Source organism: Barbus barbus, assembly GCF_936440315.1.
Source record: "Barbus barbus genome assembly, chromosome: 32".
Lineage (NCBI taxonomy): Eukaryota > Metazoa > Chordata > Actinopteri > Cypriniformes > Cyprinidae > Barbus > Barbus barbus.
In genome coordinates, this window is record NC_136760.1 from 23,407,425 (window position 1) to 23,434,507 (window position 27,083).

Consider the following 27,083-nt stretch of genomic DNA (forward strand, 5'->3'; position numbering starts at 1 on the left):
AAACACTATGATTTTTCACAAGGCATAAATGGAACAAATATCCGTAACAGATATATTTGTTAATAACTCACCAGTCAGAATGCCGTTCATCTCATTGGGCTCTCTCCAGCTGACTTTGAGAGAAGTGTCTAGAATCTCAGTGAAGCTCAGGTGACCCACAGCACCAGGGGCTGAAAATACAGGCCAGAGATCAGACTGTGAGACCTTCACAGGTACAGTATACCTGGAGATGTGAGTGTGGTTTCCATTAAAACCAGGGTCAGAGGTCATCCTGCTTCCACTGGTTCTTGAATTAGAAAGCCCTGAACATCAACAATGACCATGTAAAGTGTGAATGTGTGTGTGCTGGAACAGGAACTCACTGTCTTCATGAGTGCGCAGACGTCGTGGAGGACTGCGAGGACCGTCTCCTGGTGTGGTGAAGCAGAGCACAGAGGTGAAGTACTCTGAAAACTTCTTTAAGCCGGTGATGTGGCCCACATGCACACTGTCCTGGAAGTTCGGCCGAACCGTCACTATTTTCATCTCATCTTCCTTTCCTGGCTCCCATGCCAACAGCTAAAAAGAGTGAGAGATTAATAAATTATACACTTTTGGATATTTATTTACTTGCACTTTTTCATACTTTACTATAATTAATAATTAATGTTTTAGTCCAGCTATTTTTTAAGCTATACTTTTTAAAGCTAATTCTGATGTCTGGGTCACAACAGTGAAGTAAAATGATAGTAAAAAGAAAAAAAGAATAAAAAAAAGAAAAAAGCTGCATCCTCCAGAATGGAGAAGAGCAATATATTTTAGTCAAGCAAAAAAAAAAAGAAGAAAAAAAGCATTTTTAAGCTTATTATGATGTCTGGGTCAAGTAAAATAATAATAATATTTATAATTATATATATATATATATATATATATATATATATATATACATACACACACACACACACACACACACACACACACACAGTATATATATATATATATATATGAAAGAAAGAAAGAAAGAAAGAAAGAAAGAAAGAAAGAAAGAAAGAAAGAAAGAAAGAAAGAAAGAAAGAAAACAGTCTAAATACAACATCTTCTATAACCTGCATAAGCTAGAACTGGTGTGCAAAACTGAACTGCACTGACACATATTGTGGGCATGTTTGTGCCAATGCCTAATTTGCATAATGGTGTTCAAATAACACTATCAGAGCACTAGATTTATTCTAAGTAAATTCTCCACTGAGAATGGCTGAACAGTCACAGATTTCCTCCCTTTTCCCAATACTATTGTGGATTATTTGGCATTTCAGAGTTTATAGACACTTGAAACTCTCCTCTGAGGGCACTAAAGAGGGAATGAGAGTTATACGATTGTTCTCCAACGAGTCCACAGAGAGAAGAAAAAGCCTTCCGACAGATATTCTCTCCAATTCCAGCTGTTGTCTGGGACCTACCTAGCTAATAAGCTATTAAGACTAATGTGTCCGGCTGACTGTCTCCATTTTGTAATTGTCCTAAACTATTTTTTCCACAGACAGTCTGGCTATAAAGAAGGAGAGTGACAGGAGGGTCAATTCCGGATCTCTCAGCAAAAACAAAAACAAAGGAATGAGAGTACTGGAGCTGAAAGAGACCTTTGGCTACCCTCGCATGAAATCTCATCAACAAACTTAAAAACCTAAAAATAAAAGCTGCGTTTAATGCATTTTCAGCAGCTCAGGTCTGAGTGCAGATTTGTTCTCATTTCTTCAGCGTTTACCTTGTAGCCCTGGTTGATACCGTTGATGAACTGCGGGTTCGGGGCTGTCCAGGTGAAGCGTATTGTGGTGGAGTTGACGGGCTCTGCTTTCACATTGCCTGGAGCAATGGTGGGAACTGGTTGACAGGTAAAATGGAAAATGGAAAACAGAGACAGAAACAAATGAGACTTCTTTTTTTGGTAACACATTTCGGCTGCTAAGCCCCAGAAAATTGATGCAGAAGATTCATTAGTTCTGACTTCACAAATTATAGATGGCACACAGCAGCATCTTCACAACTAAGCAGTGGTATTTTAAATGAATAATTCCTCAAGTATGCCTCATATTGTTCCAAAACATATACATTGTCATTTTTCCATGGAAAGCAAAAGAGGATTTTTGAAGAATTTTTACATTGGTCTTTACTCAATGACAGTTCACAGCGACCTCAAACTTTGATTTTCAATAAATAATTCAAATTTTGGTCTGCTACACAAAACTATTGTATAACTTTGAATTTAGTGCAAAAGTTGCATGAAGTACTTGTTTGTCCTTTTGAAACCAACATTTCATGGAAAGGAGATAAGAGAAGACTTTGCAGAAATGATCCTTCATTATATATATATATATATATATAAAGGTTTAAAATAATGTAATTTACTAATAATTATTAGAAAATATTTTTTGATACCTTATTCCTTAAAAAGTAATACAAAAAAGTAAAGTCAATAATAGTCAAAACAATATTAAATTTAGTATAATTTTAAAATATTGTCTTCTATTTTAATATATATTTAAAAATATATAATTTTCTTCTGTGATCCATTTTTTCCTGTTTTGTTTTTCAGTCATTTTTTAATTCTAATATGTTAATATGATCTGGTGCTCAAGAAACATTTATTATTATTATCAATGTTAAAAATAGTTCTGCTGCTCATTATTTTTCTGCAAACTGTGATATATATTTTTTCAAGAATGTTTGATAAATATAAAGTAAAAAAACAAACAAAAACTGAATTTATGAATGACTTTACTGTCATTTTCAAACATTTTAAAAATAAAAGTATTAAAATCAATCAATCAATCAATCAATCAATCAATTTTACTGATCCCAAAATTTGAATGGGATCTAAACCCTCACCTCCCTGGAGTGTCCACTCTGTAACCTTATGGGAGTAAACACCCAGTCCAGCTCCGTTGTATGCCGCCACCTCAATTTCATAATTAGTCCAGATGATGAGATCCTCCAGCAGCAGGTTGGTGACATCAGGGTTAGAGATATTTTTATACTGGATATCCACAGGCAAACCGGTCAGACGATACCTGAGACGAGCAGATGGTCATATTGTTACGGTCAAGGACAGATGCAGAGATTTTCTGATCTTAGCAGACAAAAAGCTTTGACAGAGCAGAGAATTTCCCCAAGATAACCCTCTCTGAAGGGCTCTGATAAGCATCTCTAAAAATACACCTTGTCATTTCTCTTCATAATCAGATCTGTCTGTTGGTTTTTGTACAGCAGGACCATCTGTAAGCAACAGAGGGCGACAAAGAACCACTCTTTTCTCTCCATAGCATTCTGTGTGTTTTCCCTGAGCTGAGGACCATATGGGGCGACCAAGGTCAGGTACCGTTACTTATGTTTGCAATACCAAAAACGGCCTTCAGCTTTCTTCAATGATGAACAGGAAAAATATATAAATAAATGAACAAAAAGTCAATTTCACTGTCATCACTGACAGCAAGGAAAAAGCCCTGAAGTGCTCAAATCCTGAAGTAGCCTTGAAATAATATAATACAATCAAATTCACCCACAAACCAGCTGTGGGGAAAGAGAATCTAGACCGGCTGGACGAGAGTCATATTGGCATGGCCTTGAAAAATCATATTACAAAAGATTAAGAGTGAAATAAGTGTAAAAACAGAGAAGGGTTTAAGATACTTCAAGACCCCAGACATGAGTAAACATGTCTCACCGGATGATGTATCCTCTCAGGATGCCATTTTGGTGGCTTTCTGGTGGCGGCTGCCACTGAATCATGATGGACTGGTTGGTGCGGCCACTGGCAATGACGTTCTGAGGCGGAGCACTGGGCGGCTCCTCTGGAAGAGACACCCTGGAGGAAAGAAGATAAACGGAAAATATGGATTTTTTGATGGCCAATATAAAGCCGATATATATAACACTATTTAATTTAAACTAAAATAAACAGAACTTCGAAATTCTGTAATCTTATTATAGTATTTTTCACAAATAAACAAATAGTTATAAACTCAAGTATAATCATAATCATTATATACTGGTAAATACATTTTCTCAAAGACCAGGTAATGGTATATTTTTTATACCATTTACATTCTTTGTTTACATTTTTTTTTAATAATTAATTATTGAAGATGAGGGTGAAGGCATTCTCAGTGCTGTCAAAATAAATGTCCCACTTCTGACACTTAAGATGCTAGAAATTAGATGCCAGAAATAAAAAAATATTATGATATATTGCCTTCACTGATATATCGGTTGACCACTAAACAAAATATAAAATATACTCCAGTATATTTTGATTTGGGATTATCTTGGCTAGAAGAGGTTTGTCTCAAACCTCAGGAGAACTAGAGGGATTTGTGATGGGGGCATTTGCTGAATGTCTAATTTATGTGTCGAAAAGCTTTCTTTACACGCCGAGGGCTTTGATTACACTGATCCTTGGAAGATACACCGACACGCATAAACACATCCCAGAAAAATACAGCCGTACACACACAGCGTTAAGACAGATAAATCCTCCTATAGGCACTGTCCCACGAGAGCACAGGCAATTTTCACATGCTGTGACAGAGTGATAGAGTTATCTGTATGATCAGACAAGGCACAGCTGTAATAATCGGCAGACTTTAGGACCCTGCGATCCGCTCACCGGTCAGTCTCCTTGCTGAACTGGCCCTTGCCAACGTCGTTGACGGCACACAGGCGGAACTGGTATGAGCGCGCCGGGATGAGCCCGTTGACCGTTACAGCAGTCGACTCCGGCTCAATGTTGGCCAACAGGACTGTCCAAGGAGCATCTGTGTAGAGCAGATAATGAAGAATACATAATGAGCTAGGTGAAGAACTAAACCAACATTAAACAAGAGGTTTTGCATAGGACAATCTTCTTAAGATCCTATGAACCCACTGAAGAGCCTTTCAAGTTCAATGATTCTATGAAATAGTGCTTCAAAAAACTCAAAAGATCATACGTCATGGTGATATGAAAAATCTATAGCGTAGCACCAATTACTTTTTCATGTTTGCTTGTTTGCTGAACCCTATAACACATAATAATATTAAATAGTACAATAAATAATATGGTAGTTGTTTGTTGTTATTATTATTATAATGAACAAACATTTGTATTTGTATTACATCATTATTATTATTATTATTAGTAGTAGTAGTAATAATAATGATGATGTTATAAACAAGTTAATTGTTCATTTTATTTTAATGACATTAATAATAATAACAACAACATATTAATATTATTATTATCAGTGTTAATGTTGTTATTATAAAAAGTTAATTGTTGTTATTTAAATTTTATTTAACATTATTATTATTATAAACAAACATTTGTATTCATATTACATTATTATTATTATTATTATTACAATCAATTATACTCTATTGTAATTATATAAATTGTATTGTTTTAATATTAATAATAATAATAATAATAATATAATCATAATAATGTTATTATTATGAAAAAAAAATCATAATTTCTAGTCATATTACAAACATTAATAATAATAATAATAATAATAAAAAAACACTTGTATTATTCTCATTTTGTTGTTGTTGTCATCATAAAAAAATATTCTATTCATATTATTATAATACTTTTAGTATAATAATAATAATAATAATAATAATAATTATTATTATTATTATTATTAACATACACTTTAAATAAATTATTTGTCAATAATAATAATAATAATAATAATAATAATAATGGTAATAATGATAATAATAATAATAATAATAATAATAATAATGGTAATAATGTTGGTGATAATAATAATAATAATACTCTATTTCACATTATTATGACTTTCAGAACACCATCATTGAAATTCATAACTAGGTAACTATATCAATGTCACACAACTTGCCCAAAATGAATGATCCACATATGAGGTCTTTACTCACTGTTTTCAGACACTTCCAGAATGTAGTGGATGAGAGGGCTGTTCCCGTCAAAAGGTTTGGCCCACGTCAGGTTTATAGCTCTCTTCTCTGTGGTGCTTAACACTGCGCTGGGGTTCTCAGGGGCATGAGGCAATTGCCTGTGGGTAATATGTTATTTAAATGGAAAAGTGTGAGATAGCCTTGACTTTTCATGGCCATTTAATGTGCATTCCATGAGGCATTATATCTAATGTCTGAATAAAACAAGTACATTAATGGATTATTTCGAACCGTCCATGTTAAATACTATATAGTTTTCAAGTTTTAACTAGATTATTGAATTTAACAAGAAGCTACATCTCATCAGCAACTGTAAATGCAACATATACATTAAGTACAGAATACCACTTTGTCTTTGTCCTTTCTTTATATAAGATATGTAGAAAAGAAGAGTTTTAAGAGAATGGGAATGTTAGACAGCGGTGAAACATGGAAATGAATGATCGAGTATAAAATGACTATAAGATTACTGCATCAATCAATAAGAGACATAACCATTACACAAAAAAGAAAGAGACAGGGTGAACCACAATATGTTTGAGAGATAAAAAGAAAAAGATGAAGATGAACAGAAATAAAACAAAAATGAGGGCAGACAATAACTTCTGTACTATTAAATAAAAAAATGGAGGAAACGAGACAGAAAAAGAGGCCGAATGAGTGCAGGTGATAAACAGGGATATTGAAAACTGAATGAGATACGATTCAGAGAGCAGGGAGAGAACAAATCAAAAAGAAATGATCAGAAGAGATGAAGGACTGCGTGGCTAGGGAACAGAGCACAGAGGATGATGGAAGTGGGTTTTCATCTCTGACCTCACGCGTAAGTGTGCGCTGCGGGAATCATTGCCGCCCACCGATGTCACTCTGCAGGTGTATGTGCCGATGTCACCTGACCAAGTCTGAGAGATGTGCAGCGTCCCGTTGACATCCAGCCGCAGTCGAGGCAGAGACTGAGGGATGATCACCTGACCGTCCTTCTCCCAAACAAACCTGAATGCACACACAAACACCAACAATAACAACAGTCTACAAATATCAGTTCATTTCGACACCATTATTGTGACCATCATTTTCAAAACCATTTATTCATTTATTAAATTACAGATAACATCAAATCAATACAATGCACTTTCGAATGCAACATATTTCTGAGTCAAATAGAACAATAAGTGGAAAAATTCTACACTTAATTGGATCCATCTGGGTTTGATTTGATTGGGAAAATTTAGGTTACCCTTAACTACTTCAATCCTCTACATCAAAAATCCCTTTTTACTTGAACCTGTAAGCAACATATTATAAGTCAATATAAACACCCTGGCAACCATCTAGCAAAGACCTAGCAACCATACCAAACACCCTAGGAACCACTTAATAATGCCTTAGTAACCACAACACTCCATCCATCATGAGTGTAAAATCCTAGTAACTATTTAGAACACTCTAGTATCCACCAAGATAACAGCCTAGCAACCACCCAGAACATTCTAGTGTCCACCTAGCAATGGCCTAGCAACCAAATACACTAACATCCCTGTAATAACACATCCACCAAGTAACACCCTAGCAACCATCCAGACTGATTTAACATCCATCTAGTAAAACCTCTGCAACCACCCAAAACACTCAAGGATTCACCTAGTAACACCCTTGCAACTACACAGAACATCCTAGCATCCACCTAGCAACACCATAGCAACCATACAGCAATGGCCTATAGCAGCTTCGCGCCTGGCCCAAAGTTAACTTCCAGTCTGTGTTTGTTTATCGGTCTGGGGTGCGTTTCCCAAAAGCAACTATTCGCAAATTACGTCGTTACCAATAGAGTTCAATGGGACTTACCACCATAGTTAGCTAACGATGCGTTTGGGAAACGCACCCCTGGTTAGTGGCGCCGGCTACAAACGCAGTTAAAGTTAAAACGATGAGTAATGAAGTTGGGCTCAGGTTGTTGTGCTGTGGGACGTGTTTCCCATACATTCATTTATGGCGACCCGGCACGATATCAAAACTTACCAATTTTCCAAAAGGCTTCATTGAATAAACATGAGCACATAATGCACATTTAAAAATCAAAATGAGGTGCGGGTGTTTTTATATCACGGTATTTCTGAAGGAAAACTGTCTTTAGAAAATGTTCGATGTCATTTTCATTTCATCTTGCATGTTATATGCTTGATAAAGCAGCGTTTGTAAGCTAATGTTTGTAAGCTGCTTTGTCTACAGCCGTTACCGGGGAAACCTCTAGTTCTGCCGCTTTAAAGCGCCTCCTGCTGGAAGAGAATGAATCTGCATTTTTAATAAGCCCGTCTGATTTACTCAGCAAACATATTTTGCTTGTTATCAAAAACTAATCTACTCTAGAGGGACTTCTAGAGGGCTGTTGTTATTGATTCTATTTGGATGTCTACCGGAAGTTAAGTTAGGGCCACAAAAGCACGCATGCACAGCAAAGTTTGTTTATGTTGTTGCCTTTGAAACCGCTGATAGTAAAACCCCTGCATCCACTCAAGGATTCACCTAGTAACACCCTAGCATCCGCTCAGAACATTCTAGCATCCACCTAGCAACAACCGACAACCTGATAAACTGATGTCCACCTTATAATGACATAGCAACCACCTAGAATGTTCTAGTACCTAGGAACATCTTAGCAACGACCCAAACTGTTCCATCTAAAACCCCTGTAACCACCCAAAACAAACCTATTTTAAAGGAAAACATTTGATAGCATAACTGTATTAACAATGATTTATTGTATCATTTCATCAACTGCAAAGCAGTAGTTGCCTTGTGCCGCTGGTCTGGCAGAAAAAGTTACCGTATGACACCTGTGTGTATGAAGCAGTGTATTTAACAGAGCACTTCCACATATTACATTAATCACAAAGACACTGTACAGAGTTCAGGGAACATCCAAGGTCATCAGAAGCTTCTAAAAGATGTGTCCAAGCTCTGCATAATCGATAAGACTCTCACACACAAGCTGGAAACAGATACACATTCACAAACACTTGTGATTAATTGTATCATGGCCTGGCTTGTTGGAAATCCTTTTACTGCTGCTATCAATTACTGCATCCATCCAACACAATTACCCTTCCTTCTCATTCCTCATTCTTTACGAAATAAGTGAAAAGCCTCCACGGGTGTTCGGAAGGAGGTTAAGGAGGACAGAAAGACAAGGAAGAGGAAGAGGAAGACAAGAGAGTGAGCCTGACTGAATCACTGAAAAAAACACACCCTTAAAAGCCATCACTAAGTGAAGTTCAGCTTCTCATTGAGAGGAACTCTGGAAGTTTGCAGCTTTTTAATGAGAGTCTGAATCTTGCCTTCAAATCACTCCTCGATGTCGGACTGCTGTAACAGAGGACGGTTGAAGCTGTAGACTTTCAATTGAGCACACTGGGATTGCAGGCGGATTCAAAGGATTCTGGGGAACTATACGGGGGTTGTAAATGTTGAGATAATGTAATGGCTCATGATTTCACGCTGGTGCGGCATCATTAACGCTAGACGATTTTATCCATCAGGATTTTAATGCCGTGAAACATGGCAGGGTATGATATTGCTAAGGCATGCATCCCTATCACTGGTGCTCATACTCAGGGTTAAGCATTTTAACAACCCTTGCATTCCATTCCAAGTCGGATGTGAGATTCCTACTAAGACATTCCTAGGTGCTCCATTGCCAACGCTGTTTAGAAACATAAGCGAATAAAATGGCTATGTTACCGTAAGCTTTGCAGTTGTTCAACTGTCAATAAGGATGTTTTTAGCAACCAAAATGTAAAGGGAATGCAGTGAACACCTAATAATGAACCACCCAAAACTCTAGAACTAGAGATGCACTGTTCAATGGGCCATAAATTAGAATTGGCATGTTTGGAACAAAAACTAGTAGTTTCCGATTTCCGACTGGTGCATCTCAAGTTCTAGAGTGTTTTAGGTTTTTAGTTTTATTTTGGCCGAACTTTATTCCAGGAATTGTACACAAACTGCATTGCAATCATTTCCCAAAATGTAATTTATGTGAAAATATTACGAAATCTGCAAACAGGATGCTAATAGAGGCCAAAAGCACTGAAGATGGATGCAAGGAGAAAATACTGTAGCATGCAGAGCAAGATCACAGTTCGCAATGCTCCAAATATTAGAAAAAAAATCCAAAAACTAAATTGGGGATGAGGAGTTACATGAATGTATAACTGGAGAGATTCACACTGAACGCAAAAAATTGGCGCAATGATATTTTTGAATTGAAACAATAGATCCTTATAGGGCTATTCACACCAGGTGTGATCATTTGCTGTATATTAATGAGCAGCAGACTATGTTAAATCCATATACAAGAAACATATCTGAGGAAAAATGCATTGTTGGTCAGCGCCACCTAGCGTGCTGGCGTGAATTAGCAGAAACCGATCAATTGCTTTGTGTAAAAGCATGTTTATAAGTGCAGCGCTGCTTTGTTTACTGCGGCAACCAAGGAAACGCTTTATGGATTCTGTTCCATAAGCGCCACTTACTGTCAGAAAGTGAATTTGCATTTTCATTCAGTCTGCAGTTTTTGTTTTGTACAGGTGTCTTATACACATTCATGTATTGTCAATAATTCATATCATACAGTAGTTTCACAGATCTAAAGTCAGACCACTCTGTCTTTGCTTTGAATCTTGAAATTATGCAATTATTATGAAATTATCTAATTCAAAAACAAGTGCTCACGCTACATGTGTATTACATCTTTGTTTGGATCGTGATTAAAATGCAATGGTTGCCTCTAATTTCTAATCGCTACAGATATTTTGCAGTTTACCTGTTATATAACAAAAAATAAAAAAAAAATAAAAAAATGGGCTCAAACAATCACTATCTAGTGCATCACTATCTAGAATTCACCCAGTAATGGCCGAGCAATAAGCCAGAACTAGAAAGAAAATCAGCAAAAAACACCCAAGCAACACTCACATTTTTAGAACTCTAATGAATCATTACATTTATTACTATGTAAACACAATACAATCTCAAGTTGGAAGTCTGATTTAGCATTTTATTTAGGGACTAAGTAATATTACAGACACCATCGGGACTGCAAAGCAATGCACAAAATCCCTTAGCAACTGCAAAGTAATGCCCTGGATAGCATTCTGAAGATGAAACATTTTTTTTTTTTTATTATAAACTTCTAGCTAAATAATATATTTTTTCTCTACTCACATGGTTGCATTAGCATAAAAGTAGCTTCAAAAAATGCAAAACATTTTGTGTTTACAACAATTGTTTGCAGTCAAGTGTATGTGGGCCGCACCTGACTGAGACGCTGGGGTCATGTGTTACACCGCAGGTCATGGTGGCTTTTGTTCCTTTGATGACGCTCTGATCTTGAGGAGGATTAGTGATGCGTGTACGTGCTGTTTGATAAAACAAAGGAAATGCACATCAGTATATGCACAGGTGTATGGCACAAACATGCAAACACACTTAAACATGGGCATCCTAAAGTACAAAAATACTCTGTGATCTATACACTTCAAAACACACACACACACTCACCCCAGACCACGAGGTCGGCCGAGGCCTCGTCTATGCCTCGGGAGTTGCTGGCCATGCAGGTGTAGGTGCCGGCATCTGATATATGGGAGGGGCTTATGAGTAAACTTCCTGACTCCAGGAGAGTGAACCGCGGGAGCTGAACTGAACCGCTTGCCAGCACTCGTTCTCCTGTGGAGAATACATAAGTGTTATTTTTGTTACAGGCTTAATGTTTGTCATGCACCTTGGTTTATATAAACCAGTATAAAATAAACCAATTTGCATGACAAAAATAAAGCCTATATAAAAGAAAAAGATATTCATAAAAATAATCATAAAAACACAAACAATTTGAATTATATGATTTATTAAATAAAAATATATTATAATATTAAAATGTATATTATTATATTGTAATATTAAAATTGATTATATTATATTTTACATTTACATTTTACATTTATGCATTTAGCAGACACTTTTATCCAAAGCGACTGACATTGCATTCAAGTTCATTGAAGTCATGCCGTAGTTTTGTGTGAGAAACTGCCTGCAATTTTATGTTATGATGAACTGAATTTTCGCTTCCAGTGAGCTGCAACTGATTCAATGAAAAGCTTTGACGCGAATAAATGACTTGTTTACTAATCAGACAGCGTTATACCAAAAGAGCTAAGATGGTTTTTCAATGGAAAAAATGACTTAAATTGGTGTCTACTGCACACACAAAACTGTTGTATGGTATCAGAGCACTTAGAATAAATGGTGAGGAGTCATATGGACTAATTTGTTGTGCTGCTTTTGCATGCTTTTTGAAGCTTGACAGCCTGAGTTCCCGTTCATTATAACTGCGTGGACAAGAGGGACCAAGACAATTCCTTTAAACTTCTTTTGTGTTCCACAGGAGACGTCATATGGGTTCGGAACAACAGACGGGTGAGTAAACAATGACAGAATTTTCATTTTTGGGTGAACTAATCCTTTAAAGCCACAAGCATGCTTGTTTACTATCCTTCTGCTCCGGCATGAAATGTAAAGCATGGTGCTGGGGACGGACATTCTCCTCTAATTTGTTGGTCTTTTATGCAATTATTTCCTTACAAAATCATAATTTTGTGGCAAAGGATATCTTACATTTCAGATAGTTATGGTTAAAGATGTATTTGAAGCTTCTACACTGCAAACAATGCTTTTCTTACTTTTTTATTATTTTTTTTCCCAGCCAAAATATCTAAAAATTCTTGAATCAAGAAGGATTTTCTAGACAAGTAAAAATGATTGTCTTGTTTTCAGAAAAAAAACAAGTCAAAATTAAGTGAGTTATTCCTTAGAACAAGCAAAATAATCTACCAATGGGGTAAGCAAAATAATCTTATTTCAAACAGAAAACAATCAGAACAGTATAACATGTCAATGTGACATTGCAATAGAGTGGCAGGAAATAACCAGCCAGAGCAGGTAAAACAGAGGAACAGAGAGGCATTGTGGTGAAGTGCAGCCTGGGAGCTGACACTTTGTAGTTGTTCTTCTGAAATGTAAGTAGAGACAATGAAGGATGTGTTCTTCACCTTTCTGCCAGGTGATGGCAGGACGGGGCGCTCCTGAGGTCTCACAGTGCAGGATAACTGACATGCCGTCAATCACAGTGCTGTCGGAAGGCCCTGCCGTGATGTTCGGTGCTATGCCTGTGAGAGAAGCACAGCAACTGCATGAGAAACAGAGACGTACAACGGCACACGCAAGTTCAAACACCTCCTCGCATTCGCAAGCGCTGGGAAATCACACAAAACTTGATTCACGCGGATCAAAGCCCGGCTTAGAAACCAAACAAGTAAAGAAAACAACAGAATAAAAGCAGGTATGAAACAAAAAGTTGAACAACAGAAGAAAAAACAATTCACTGGGAAAGTTAAATTGGGATTTTGGAGGTGGGCGAACAAACAGTTCCTCCCAACTTCCAGATCGGTTGATAATACTTAAAGGAATAGTTCACCTCAAAATTAAAATTGTGTCATTATTGATTCACCTTCATTTAACTCCAAACCTGTATGACTCAGTTTTTTTCTGTGGAGAAAAAAAGCCTTATATGTGACACTGGACCACAAAACTAGTCATAAGGGTCATTTATACATCATCTGACAGCTGAATAAATAATCTTTCCATTGATGTATGGTCTGTTATGAAGTGACAATATTTGGCTGAGATACAACTATGTGAAAATCTGGAATCTGAGGGTGCAAAAAAAAAAATCTAAATCAAAATATTGAGGAAATCGCCTTTAAAGTTGTCCTTAGCAATGCATATTGCTAATCAAAAATTAAGTTTTGATACATTTATGATAGGAAATTTACAAAATATCTTTATGCAACATGATCTTTACTTAGGGGGAAGTCGTGGCCTAATGGTTAGAGAGTCGGACTCGTAATCGAAAGGTTGCGAGTTCGAGCCCCCGGCCGGCAGGAATTGTAGGTGGGGGGAGGGAATGTCCAGCGCTCTCTCCACCCTCAATACCATGACTGAGGTGCCCTTGAGCAAGGCACCGAACCCCCAATTGCTCCCCGGGCGCCGCAGCATGGCTGCCCACTGCTCCGGGTGTGTGTTCACGGTGTGTGTGTGTGTGTGTGTGTGCATTTGTTCACTACTCACTGCTGTGTGTGTGCACTTGGATGGGTTAAACGCAGAGCACCAATTTCGAGTATGGGTCACCATACTTGACAATACGTCACGACTTTACTTTAATATCCTTATGATATTTGGCATAAAAGAAAAATCAATAATTTTGATCCTTAAAATTGTTGGCTATTGCTACAAATAGACCTGTGCAACTTAACATGTGGTCCTGGGTCACATATTTCATTGTCCAATGTTGTTTTGAACGCCATTGACTCTCGTTGTTTGGACAAAGAGAGTTCATCAAAATATCATCTTTTGTGTTCCACAGAAGAAAGCAAGTTATACAGGTTTGGAACAACATGACATGATTTTCATTTTGGATAAACTAGCCCTTTAACTTCAGTATTGTCCATATCCAGTATCTGTGTTCATTGTTAGCAGAGGTAAATAGCGGCAAGCTCTGGTGTTCAGTGTTTTAGAGAGCTCTATGTGTCTCTGAGCGGCAAGATAAGCTCAGTCAGTCCTCTATAAAAGCCGTCTTTATCTCTCCCTGTCTCTCTGTCGGTCTCTCTCCTCCTCACAACTCTTCCTCACAACAGGGTATTAATCACAGCTTTAGCACACCAACAAAAAGCACATCAGCGACATGAGAGAGAACGACGAATGGAAGAAAGAAAGACAGAAAGGCATTGTTGGTATGGCATTCAAAGCCTTTCTGATTGCCAGAGAAAGAGACAGACGGAGAGAGAGGCAGAGGAAATAAACGTCCACATGTATTTGTGCATTAGTGTATGGGAGCATGAGAGGCAGAGAGGAAAGGTGTAATCCGGAGAGAGGGACGGGTGGATGAACTCACTCGTAACGGCGAGGTAGGTGTTAGTCTGCACCTCTCCGGCCTGGTTGCGGGCGAAGCACTGGAACATTCCGGTGTCGTCGGGCAGAAGGCCGTTAACCTGGAGACTACCTCCTGCCAGCACTCTGTAGCGTGGGGTCTTCACAGGGTTTATGGATACTGCGTCCTTGTACCACACAATATCAGGCTGAGGCACACCTGAGATGAATACACACATACAGTATTTATGGGTGACCAATCGAATTAACAATAAAAGGATAATATGATATATAAAATAATTTGAATTAAACAATAAAATATTATAAATATAAATATAATAATGCAATAATATATGACATATAGATTAAAATGTATATTATGTAATGATAAATATAGTATATTAAATTCATAAATAAATTTATAAAGATAAAATAAAGATAATACAGTTTATTCCAGTTTATGCTATTTAATTTATTATGTAAGAATAAATTATTTATTAAGCATTAATAAATAAATTAATAAACAATAAACATTGTATATTAACAAATACTGTATATATATAGTTACTATTACTATTATTACTATAAAATTAATGTATAAACACTCATACACACACACAAACACACACACACACACACACACACACACACACACACACACACACACACACACACAGACATATATATATATATAATTATAACTATTTATACATAAAAATAGTAAAATAAAATAAAATATTTTACTATTTTACAGCAACATGTAAACTATATAAACAAATAATAAAATATGTACAATGTTTGATTAATTGATTAATTATTTATTAACAAATTATTTAATTTCTTACATAATACTTTAAACAGAATACAATTAAATAAATGTTTAATATCTTTATTTTATCTCTCTAAATGTATGTATAAGTGTAAAATGTCATACAATATTTTAATATATATTTCATATATAATTCTTAAATAATTATATTTAATGTTATTTTATTTAATGTATTGTATAAATTAATAATTTATTGATTATTAAACTAATTGAGAAAATTATATATACAGTGTGTGTGTTCTCTGTGGGTGCTGTGTGCAGCATGCTGCTGTCACTAAGATCAGAAAAAAAACGACTTGATGCTTGAAGAACCTCATTAGGATGAGATGTCAGGAGGTGTCTCACCTCTGGCCTGGCAGGGAATGTCCACTACTTTTTCCATCTCAGCTGTGATGTGCTTTTCTGGTTCCTTCACAAACTGAGGCGGTTCTGTGGAAAAGAAAGAGCAAGAGAGAGAGGTTTGTGACCTCCACATGTGCACTTGAGAGAAAAACACCACAGACAAACAACACAGGAAGCAAGATTGAACATTTTCAAATAAATAAATGGGACTGTTGTTGGATTTTTGAAAACATACTGTTCAGGCTTTTTGATTTTCTCCATAGAGATATAGATAGGCCCTAAAGGAGACATACATTGTAAATAGCGACCAGTTACATTTAAAATTCCTAGTTGGCTCACTAAATTCTTTTTATGTATTTTTTTAAATACATAGAACTCAGCAAAGTCTGTAACATCAGTGCTTTATCTGAGCTACAGGCTGAAATGTCACCCAAGTCAAGCTTTGCTGCAATGTCTTTTTACGGTACTTTCTGTTCATTTGGCTTCTTTTCTACTGCACATGCTCATTAGCTTCAACATGCACACTGTTGCTCAGTGAATATAGATTTGTTGTGCTGAATTGAAGAGGTTGACTCAGCACACTGATTATAATGAGCAGAATATCAGTCAGAACATGATTTTTTTTTTTTTACAGTGGAACATTGTATATCAGCACTTATTTAGTATTCAATCTCCTGCCATGATTAACAACAGCATGTACTACACTGGTATGGTGAAGCTAGCTAATCAAAACAGAGGGAATTTCAATTATAGTCTTAAAGGTACAGTTCCAAAAGCAGCTTGTAAAAGTTATGTAATGAACTTTGGGGGGAAATACATGCTACAGAAATATAGAATATGGCACTTAACAAGTCATTTGTGGATTTCTAAAGCACTTTTGGATTTTTTTACACTCAAATTTACAAGAAAAACCTGGTATTTAACTGTATTACCAAGCACATGTAGGTACGCTCCAGCGCTGACAGAGGGGACGCTGCTGCTGCGGAGGACAGCTTCACACTCGTAGAAGCCAGAATCACTGACCACTGGACTCAACACCGTCAGTCTACGGTTAAAATCACTCAGTCCACTCCTCACCGGAACTCCGTTCTTCTTCCAACTGATGCTCAGCTTTATTAGCGGCCTGGCGTAGGAAAAATGTCACGGTTATCATTTTTATTGTTATTGTTAACATTACAATGTTTTATAATCCACTCTTGCGAAACACATGAGGATAGCATAGAAAACACTAGTAATGCATACATATCTATCTGCCTAAAACATCATAAATTGTCATATTGTGCAGTATACATTGAACACTGCATTCGAAAAATAGTATGTGTAATAATAGTATTAATAAAAAATAAAATTACCTGGCCAAAATATATGGTATAAACAGCATTGCTGAAGGAAATACATTTTTTTTCAATTCTTTTACACCTTTCAAATGCTAAAATGCTCTTGAAAGGACAAGAAGATACATTTTCAATCTTAAAATACATGTTGGGTAAATGTAAAATGTATTTATTTTTGTAAATCCTAAAAAAAAAAAAAAAAAAAAAAAATATGCCTTTTACCACAGACTTTCACTGTAATTTAAAATGATTTTATTTTAATTTATTTTATTTTATTAAAATAACAAAATTCATTTTTAATGATAAAAACCATAATTTATTTAATTATGCTAATGCTTGGTATTTTATTTCTTATTCCTTTTATTTCCATGTGCTCTTGTTTTTTTCTCCTTCCATAAACATGCAAATCTTTAATGTAAATATTTGTGTCTTTGAAGTGGGGCTGGGCGATATATCGCATGCAATTTGCATGTGCATCTTGTCAGTAAAGCCGGTTCCTTGACTAGCGGTAAATATAATCAAGGAACTGGCTTTATTGACGAGATGCACATGCATATAGCATGCGATATATCGCCCAGCCCTACTTTGAAGCACTTTGTAAACACTATTTTAAAAGCTGTATACAGTTTTGTCTTTTGTAATTAATAGCATGCCATAGATTCTGTCAACTCCAGAACATTAATTTACTACTTTTGCATTTATTTCATAAAAATGAAGTTCATAAAAACCACAAACATAAGACTAAGCTTCAATGGAGTCTGTACACATGAAATAATTGCAGAAAACTGGTGAGAAAAAGAATAAAAAGTGACAAACTTCAATCCACTGCTCGCCTCGTAATCACCATAATTAAAGTCATTTTCCTTTCATTCAAACTGTGAAGGAATCAGAGGTTGGTCACCTAGCATTGGCCACACACTCCATGGTGACCTCAGAGGTGCCGGAGATGACGCTGGTGTTCCTCGGTGGGATGACAATGGTGGGAGCGATGGGGTCTGCAGGACCACCAACATCTACAGCAGAAGAGAAATGTGAGAATGAGAAAACGATGAGAGCTTGAACAAGTGTGTTATGACACACAGGTAAAGGACATTATCGAGTGAGTGTTTTTAATAGAACTCCGATCTGTCATCTTCAGGTGTGAGTGTGTCCAGATGTAGGAAGTGCCAGTCGATGTACTGTATGTGTTACAGCAAGTGTGACAGGTTTGTGTTTGGAAGAGTAACTTATATCTCTGCTTTCATAGCAGCTGTGTGTGTGTGCGTGCGTGTGTGTGTGCGTGGAGCTCTGTCAGAGACAGTCCCTGTAAAGCACTGATATTCAACTACTGCTTCTGGGAAGGACTGTCCTTTACACACACACACACACTCCCACGATCTCTAATCTTCTTGCTGTCTCTGCACCATTCTTTAGTTCCTCCGGTATTAGACTCAAAAATATCATATCCTGGTTTGCTGGGGGAATCTGATATACTGAAACTCTTACAAAGTACAATCCATAACTGTCAATATTCTCGCTGTGGAGTGAAACAAAACATTGTCACAGACAGAAGACAAATATGTATTTGTCTATAGCCTGTTGTTCACAGATTTATATGTTCATATAAACAGCATGTTGTCTAAAATAGAAAGACAAGATTCAAAACTTTGCAACATTTCTTTCACATATGATCATGGGAAATTGAGAACAGAAATATATGCATATATATTATGCTGCCAAACGATTAATCGCGATTAATCACATCCAAAATAAATGTTTTTGTTTACATAATATATGTGTACTGTGTATATTTATTATGTATATATAAATACACTGTTACGGTCCAGTGGTTGTAGACAAAAAGGCGCTCGACGAAAGTATAACAAAGGAGTAATTTTTAATCAGTAGCATCAACACACATAAGACATAAAGTAAACTCAAGATCGGACAACAATACAGGCAGAACTGAGGACTTATAAAGGGAGCGATCAAACAAGGAAACAAGATAATTAATAGAACACAGGTGATGACGATAATTAATTAACAGAACTAGGACACAAACTAAAGCAGGAAGAACCAAATAAGGAAGAAACAGAACAAAACCAAAACTGACATATTACAATATCTCCCCCCCCCCGGAAGGTGCGTCCCGCACCGTAACAGTAACATCGGGGAGGGGGGGGGCGGGCGTCCTGGAGGCTGGAGCAGGACCAGGATAGGATAGGGAAGCCTCCAGGACGGATCAGGAGCCTTGGGAGACCATGGCAGGACTGGAGACTCGGGAGTCCATGGTGGATCCGGAGCCTTGGGAGGCCATGGCAGGACTGGAGATTCGGGAGGCCATGGCGGATCCGGGGCCTTGGGAGGCCATGGCAGGACTGGAGATTCGGGAGGCCATGGCGGATCTGGAGTCTTGGGAGGCCATGGCAGGACTGGAGATTCGGGAGGCCATGGCGGATCTGGAGCCTTGGGAGGCCATGGCAGGACTGGAGATTCGGGAGACCATGGCGGATCAGGAGCCTTGGGAGACCATGGCGGATCAGGAGCCTTGGGAGGCCATGGCAGGACTGGAGACCCGGGAGGCCATGGCGGATCAGGAGACACGGGAGGCCATGGCGGATCAGGAGACACGGGAGGCCATGGTGGATCAGGAGACACGAGAGGCCATGGCGGATCGGGGTCCTTGGGCGGCCTTGGCGGATCGGGGTCCTCGGGCGACCATGGTGGATCTGGATCCTCGGGCGGCCATGGCGGGTCGGGGTCCTCGGGCGGCCTTGGCGGGTCGGGGTCCTCGGGCGGCCTTGGCGGATCGGGGTGCTCCGTGGCCTTGGCCCTTGGCCTGGCCACACAGACTGAGACTATATGGCCCCCCCCCAAAATTTCTTTGGGAAAGCTCCCCTCTGGGGGCCACATTGGAGGAGAGGGTTCTTGAGGGCGCTCTGGAGGAACGGACTCTTGGGGGCGCTCTGGAGGAGCGGACTCTTGGGGGCGCTCTGGAGGTGCGGACTCCTGGGGGCGCTCTGGAGGAGCGGGCACTAGAGGGCGCTCTGGAGGAGCGGGCACTTGAGGGCGCTCTGGAGGAGCGGGCACTTGAGGGCGCTCTGGAGGAGCGGGCACTGGGGGGCGCACGGGAGGCGCAGAGCTGGATAGAACCAGCGGAGACGAAGGAGCGCTGGACGGGACCAGCGTAGATGCAGGAGGGCGCTCTTGCAGCGCGGACTCCTGAGGGCGCTCTTGCAGCGCAGACACTTGAGGGCGCTCTTGCAGCGCAGACACTTGAGGGCGCTCTTGCAGCGCAGACACTTGAGGGCGCACGGGAGGCGCGAAGCTGGATAGAACCAGCGGAGACGAAGGAGAGCTGGACGGGACCAGCGGAGACGCAGGAGGGCGCTCTTGCAGCGCGGACTCTTGAGGGCGCTCTTGCAGCGCGGACACTTGAGGGCGCTCTTGCAGCGCGGACACTTGAGGGCGCTCTTGCAGCGCGGACACTTGAGGGCGCTCTTGCAGCGCGGATTCAAAGGGGCGCTCTTGTAGCGCGGACATTAGAGGGCGCACGGGAGGCGCGGGGCTGGACGGGACCAGCGGGAACTCAGGTGGGCTGGACGGGACCAGCGGGAACTCAGGTGGGCTGGACGGGACCAGCGGGAACTCAGGTGGGCTGGACGGGACCAGCGGGAACTCAGGACGGCTGGACGGGACCAGCGGGAACTCAGGACGGCTGGACGGGACCAGCGGGAACTCAGGACGGCTGGACGGGACCAGCGGGAACTCAGGACGGCTGGACGGGACCAGCGGGAACTCAGGTGGGCACTTGCGAGGTGCCGGAATTGGTGGGCTCAGACGAGGAGCAGGCACAGGAAGGCACTGGCGAGGAGCTGGCACTGGAGGGCGCCGGCGAGGAGCAGGCACTGGATGGCACTGGCGAGGATCAGGCACTGGAGGGAATGTCATGCCCTCAAACTCAATTAAAATCCCTACCGGCACCTGTTTTTCCTTCCTCGGTGGTTCAGGGTGAACCGTTATAGGCGGCGGGATCCTCTCCAGCGCGGACGGCGCAACGTTCATCGCCCCTTGCGGCGGAATCCTCCTCGCCGTGGGCGGAACATTCATCGCCGTGTACGGCGGAATCCTCTTCGTCGCGGACGGCGCAACGTTCATCGCCCTTCGCGGCGGAATCCTCTTCGCCACGGGCGGAACATTCATCGCCGTCTCAGGCGGAACGAATTTCTCTTGGGCGGGGGGTAAGGGCGAGCGGCGAATGGCGACCCGTTCTCCCCAAAACGGGTGGCCTGGGTAAGCCGCGACAGCCCGCCCGACATCCCACGCTGCACGGGCAGGGGCGAGCCGCGAACGGCGGCGTGAACCCCCGCAAACGACGGGAACCAGCTCAAGCATTTCGAGCGGCTATCTCGTCTTCGGTTGTTGGTCCGATCTTCTGTTACGGTCCAGTGGTTGTAGACAAAAAGGCGCTCGACGAAAGTATAACAAAGGAGTAATTTTTAATCAGTAGCATCAACACACATAAGACATAAAGTAAACTCAAGATCGGACAACAATACAGGCAGAACTGAGGACTTATAAAGGGAGCGATCAAACAAGGAAACAAGATAATTAATAGAACACAGGTGATGACGATAATTAATTAACAGAACTAGGACACAAACTAAAGCAGGAAGAACCAAATAAGGAAGAAACAGAACAAAACCAAAACTGACATATTACATACACACACATAGAGTATATATTTTGAAAATATTTACATGTATATACATTTATATATTTATATTCTTATATTTTATATGTATACATATGATTAATATATAAACAAAACATATTTTTCTTAAATATTTGTATTTATATATACATAACACATATATTATGTAAACAAAAACTTTTATTTTGGATGAGATTAATCGCGATTAATCGTTTGACAGCACTAATATTATTTTGATCTTTCACTTTACTAAGTGTCAAGTTCAGACTGCAGTATTAAAATGAATAAATCAATCAATTTATTGGAGTTAATTTTAGCATCAAATTGGTAAAACACATTTTTTTATTTTTTGAAAAAAGTACAACCTTAACCTGCAATATTGATTAAATTGATATATTTTCATCGCAGATATGAAATAGCAATATATCCATCTTTCAAAACAGTTTTTAGTAGGTTCTAGTGCTTTTTATATAAATACATTTGCTCATAAATTAAAAAAAGTGTTTATTTTCTAAACAAATTTAGAACCTATTAAAAACTAAAACAGTTATTTTATAAAATCATTTTCTAAACTAATTTTTAAATAAACAATTTTTAACAAACCAATATTTTCAAAAAAAAAAAAAAAGTTTATTGGCAATAACATGAAAATTATTGGTCAGAATTTTAATATATGCAAATCCCTACATTTAATACAGTAGTTGGCATCTGTAATATAATAATTTGTAAAAATGATAATTAATTTTAGCCCACAGGAGGAAGTCCAAGTGTAACTTCTAAATCTCTACAGACTTACTTTCCACAGACAGCGTTATGGGCTGGCCAGTCTTGTTTTCACCGTTCTTGTCATTTACGGCTTGTACATAGTATCTTCCAGCATCTGGAGCCACGGTGGACAGGATGACCAGCGTATTGTCCAGAGTAATGGCTCTGTGAGATAACAACAAGCAGAACTATGGTCAAAAATCTCCAGCTGTCAGACATCACACTCAAGCAATGATTTATAACGCTGCATCAGTAATATCACCGCAAACTACACACCAAATGTTCTGTGCTGCGCTTGAAAAGCTGATATTTACATGAAATATTCCCCACAGATGTTTCAGAGCCACTGCGGAGTACTAATTCACTGCCATCTCGTTATGTCTATTCATATACACAAAGAGAAATGTCTTTAAAAACATGACAGAATTCAGAATGTTTCTTTTTTAGTTGTTTTTTCCTCATTCATTGACATAATGAACAAAGAAACTTCATTTCTCCAACTGTCATTTCCCCTCCAGATCCATGAAATGAACTCCATGAAATGACTTTGCTCCATAAATATCACATAAACCACTTCTGGCAACATGCAACAGCTGCTCTGATGGAAGATCCCCCCCCCCCCCCCCCCCCATAAAACAGAAATACTACTATCATTATCCATTTTATAGGTATTTTACATCGATTTATTTAAGCCCTTATTAAAATCAAGTATTTTGAAATATATATGTTAAATATAAAGGCTTGACATGAACAGAGAATATACTGTGTGTGAGTGTATATTTATATATAAATCTATCAATCCATCCATCCATCCACAATTTGTAGTACACATGTAACACTACTTCCTCTTTAGCAGTTCATTCACACATCTCACTTTATATAACCTGCAGCCATCTCTACCCGACCGCCCCATTGCTGTCCACTGGGCCGAGTCCTGACATTCACCCCATGGAGTCCCAATTACCGTGCCTCTTTTGTTTACAATCAATGTTTTCTCATTATGACCATGTGTTGGACAATTGAGGAAGAATTGTTCGTTCTGCGTGGCTGCCCTCGACCCGTCTCACACACCCACAGTCTTTGAGCTGGCACCCACATTCCCCGGCCCGAGTCCTCCGGGGTGCGGAATGCTAATAGGAATCTGTCCATCTCACTGTAGGAATACCAAATGTGTGCCGGAGCCCCTGAGCCGCTATCGCAACAAGGCTGCAGATGCGTACTGATAAAGTCAGCATATTCTGAGGCAAAACTGACAGATCTTTAGCTTACCTTTTATTCTCTCTTTATGGCTGCAAGAAGACTATAACGTGCGATTGTACAGTATATTTTTATACAACACCCCTAAATCTGCTCTGTAACATAAACCTAAGCAAACAACATGCACTAATTATAACAATAGCTGATATTGAAGTTTTAATTCACTATCTGTACTTCTGAATGCACTTCACAAGACATCTTCTTCATATCATAATCTGCTTCAACTTGGAATTCTGGAGTATTACTGTGGTTAAAAATAAAGTTTTTTTTTTAAAATTCTTTCTATCAATCTGTTGTAGACACATAGTAGTGGTGGCACAGTCAGAAAGAACTAGTTCAAATCTTCCTGTAGTTGAGGAAATCATGAAACAGCATTTGTAAGTGAAATGGATATTCACTGACAAAACAAATAAACAAACAAACAAACAATGTCAGGCACATGCATTAACAAAGTAAGTAAGGTTTATTAGAAATCATATTGGCTTATGTAGAATATTTTAATAAAATTATGTTGGACCCACAGCCTTGCGTTATTTTAGCATTATTTATATACTATAGTATTCAGTAATGTTCTGAATTAGGTTTTATTTTTATATTTTCCTTTTTCATTTTAACTATAAATTATTATCATTTTATAATGTGATTTTTTTTCATCTTTTTGTATTATTTGTTTTGTATTTACCTTAAATTTTTTATTTCATTTTTATAATTTGTATAAATTTAAACTGTGATATATATATGTATGTATGTATGCATATATATATATATATATATATATACATATATATATATGTGTGTGTGTGTATATGTATGCGTATATATATATATATATATATATATATATAAAGATGGTAAAGATGGTATTTCATTTAATATTTAGTTAATTTTTTCAGTTCTATTTTAATTAACCAACATATTTTTGATAGTTTCAATAAACAATAACAACCCAGTTTGCACTGTCTGGATCATGTTTCCCCAATCATTCCCTTTCCATTATGCATATTCCCATCAATAAAAGCAGCAATTAAGCCACAAATAACAAAAAGTAACCAGATAAACTGTGTGCACAGAGTGTTGCAGAACAGCTTTTAGCAAACCAAATCATCAACAAAACAACTCAAATTCAAATATTCATGGGTATCTGCATATTTAAAATTAATTTAGTCCTAAAGCCCTCATTACACCAATTCAAACACTTCAGCACTTTCAATAAAGATAAAACACATAAAATATTGAAATTACTGATCGCGTTTACTGAATTGATAAGCGATATTACGCTAACGATTTCAAAAGCATAGTTTGCTTTATTAAAAAGCAAAAAGCCTCATCCTATTCCTACACTTCGCCTGAAGATAAACCTTAACAACAGCACGATAAAGACATTACGCTCGAGCGCAGCCGGCTGTCACAGGATATTGCATCAACCTCCTGAAATGATTAATGACTGCTGTATGATTAGAGCAGCTCAACATAGAGGGATGACATAAGAGCGGATGATTGATTTTAATATCTCCTCATGCACACACTTGGTCTCCAATTCCTCCCGTTTTCGGCCCACGATGCATCGTTCCAGATGGATAAGGGGCCGGTTAATAAGGGCGAACGGCTGTGGTGTGATGATCTGTAGTGAATATTTCACTCTGCCTGGGTCCTGGTGCGGCAAGTGTCAGGGAGAGAGCTACACTGCTGCTGAATTATGGATTGGAAGAGGGACAGCGAGCGGCCAAAGACTGCAAATTAATCTCAGGTGATTCCCTAAACCTGAGCACATGAAACGAGAATAAAGACACAGCTAGCAGACCGAGCAGCTAATGAGGCAGTCAAGAACACACACACAGTAAAATATGATTTACACTGCAAGCATACGACACCAAATTCCTGACTGACAGTGCACGCATGATAAAGGTCATGCATAAACATTATCGCACATGTCTCACAATACTCATAAATATAGCACATATACATGTTTCTGAAAGCCCAGATGAATATAAAATAAGTGGAGGCAACATATGACAGAGGTAAATTATGAACTTAGAAATGCCAAAGAACATGTAACCCAGACACACATCAGGAATTCTGACATTTGTATCTATAATGTCAGGAATTCTGACATAATATAATAAAAATATTCAAGAAACCCAACTGAAACCTACTTATACAGTGAATCTGGATAAAAGCAAACAGTTCTGGTATTTCTTTTATATTTGGGGGATTTTAACAAACATGTCTGTGGTATACAGGCAAATTATAAGTCAAATCATACAAGTGGCTTATTGAAGAAAGACATTCATACATCATATAGACATTATGATTAAATGAAACTCGTAAACCTTATAAGCTGCATGGCAACATCCTAGCAACCAGTCACAATACCCTGGTATCACTGAAGCAAGCTCTACTCTTACTTATTTGTGTGAAAATTCCAAAAGCAGTTACTTTTTATATTTTTGTCTCACTCGTTTCCTGCCTGTACTCTCTCTGCATGTATTTGTCTGCACTCCCACGTGGTTGTGGAAAGAAGATTTCATGAAATCAGTGATCAGTGACTGTGTTTCTTGTTGAATCACAGAGCTGAGAAATTAGCATCACTGTTGAGTTGTGTTTTCTCATCAAGGGTATTTACTGCATTCACTTACTGTAAGTCTGCCAAAGGATGCCATTCAGGGAGAATTCACACAGTACACGTGTGCATAAAATATAGAGCCTGTAGATCAGTTCTAAAATGTTATGAGCTCCCAACCTGGACGGCATTACAAGGCAACACTGGTTCACTCTCAATGCAAAGGTTGTTCCAAAAAGTAGAAAGCATTAATAATCATAAATGCATCAGATTAATCATTAAGAGAAGGTGATCCCAAAATGCATGAGAAAAGTTGATTACAAATATACACAGTAGTAAATTAAATTTAGTATGTTTTTGTTT

The 27,083-nt window shown here is 38.5% G+C and overlaps 1 protein-coding gene across 1 annotated transcript in view; it reads right to left on the reverse strand.

The window, feature by feature from the left end:
- Window positions 1-27,083, reverse strand: part of LOC306852614 (protein sidekick-2-like) — a 307,487-nt gene that overhangs the window by 38,556 nt on the left and 241,848 nt on the right. Inside the window, exons 5-20 of the mRNA XM_079389591.1 lie at window positions 22,935-23,068; window positions 18,347-18,458; window positions 17,044-17,234; window positions 16,115-16,198; window positions 14,966-15,160; window positions 13,065-13,181; window positions 11,518-11,685; window positions 11,273-11,375; window positions 6,775-6,951; window positions 5,920-6,056; window positions 4,643-4,790; window positions 3,701-3,841; window positions 2,866-3,047; window positions 1,745-1,860; window positions 363-558; window positions 72-170 (exon numbers count right to left, since the gene is read on the reverse strand). Of these exons, the coding sequence (XP_079245717.1) occupies window positions 72-170; window positions 363-558; window positions 1,745-1,860; window positions 2,866-3,047; window positions 3,701-3,841; window positions 4,643-4,790; window positions 5,920-6,056; window positions 6,775-6,951; window positions 11,273-11,375; window positions 11,518-11,685; window positions 13,065-13,181; window positions 14,966-15,160; window positions 16,115-16,198; window positions 17,044-17,234; window positions 18,347-18,458; window positions 22,935-23,068 (2,300 nt within the window). The remainder of the gene's footprint in view (window positions 1-71; window positions 171-362; window positions 559-1,744; window positions 1,861-2,865; window positions 3,048-3,700; window positions 3,842-4,642; window positions 4,791-5,919; window positions 6,057-6,774; window positions 6,952-11,272; window positions 11,376-11,517; window positions 11,686-13,064; window positions 13,182-14,965; window positions 15,161-16,114; window positions 16,199-17,043; window positions 17,235-18,346; window positions 18,459-22,934; window positions 23,069-27,083) is intronic.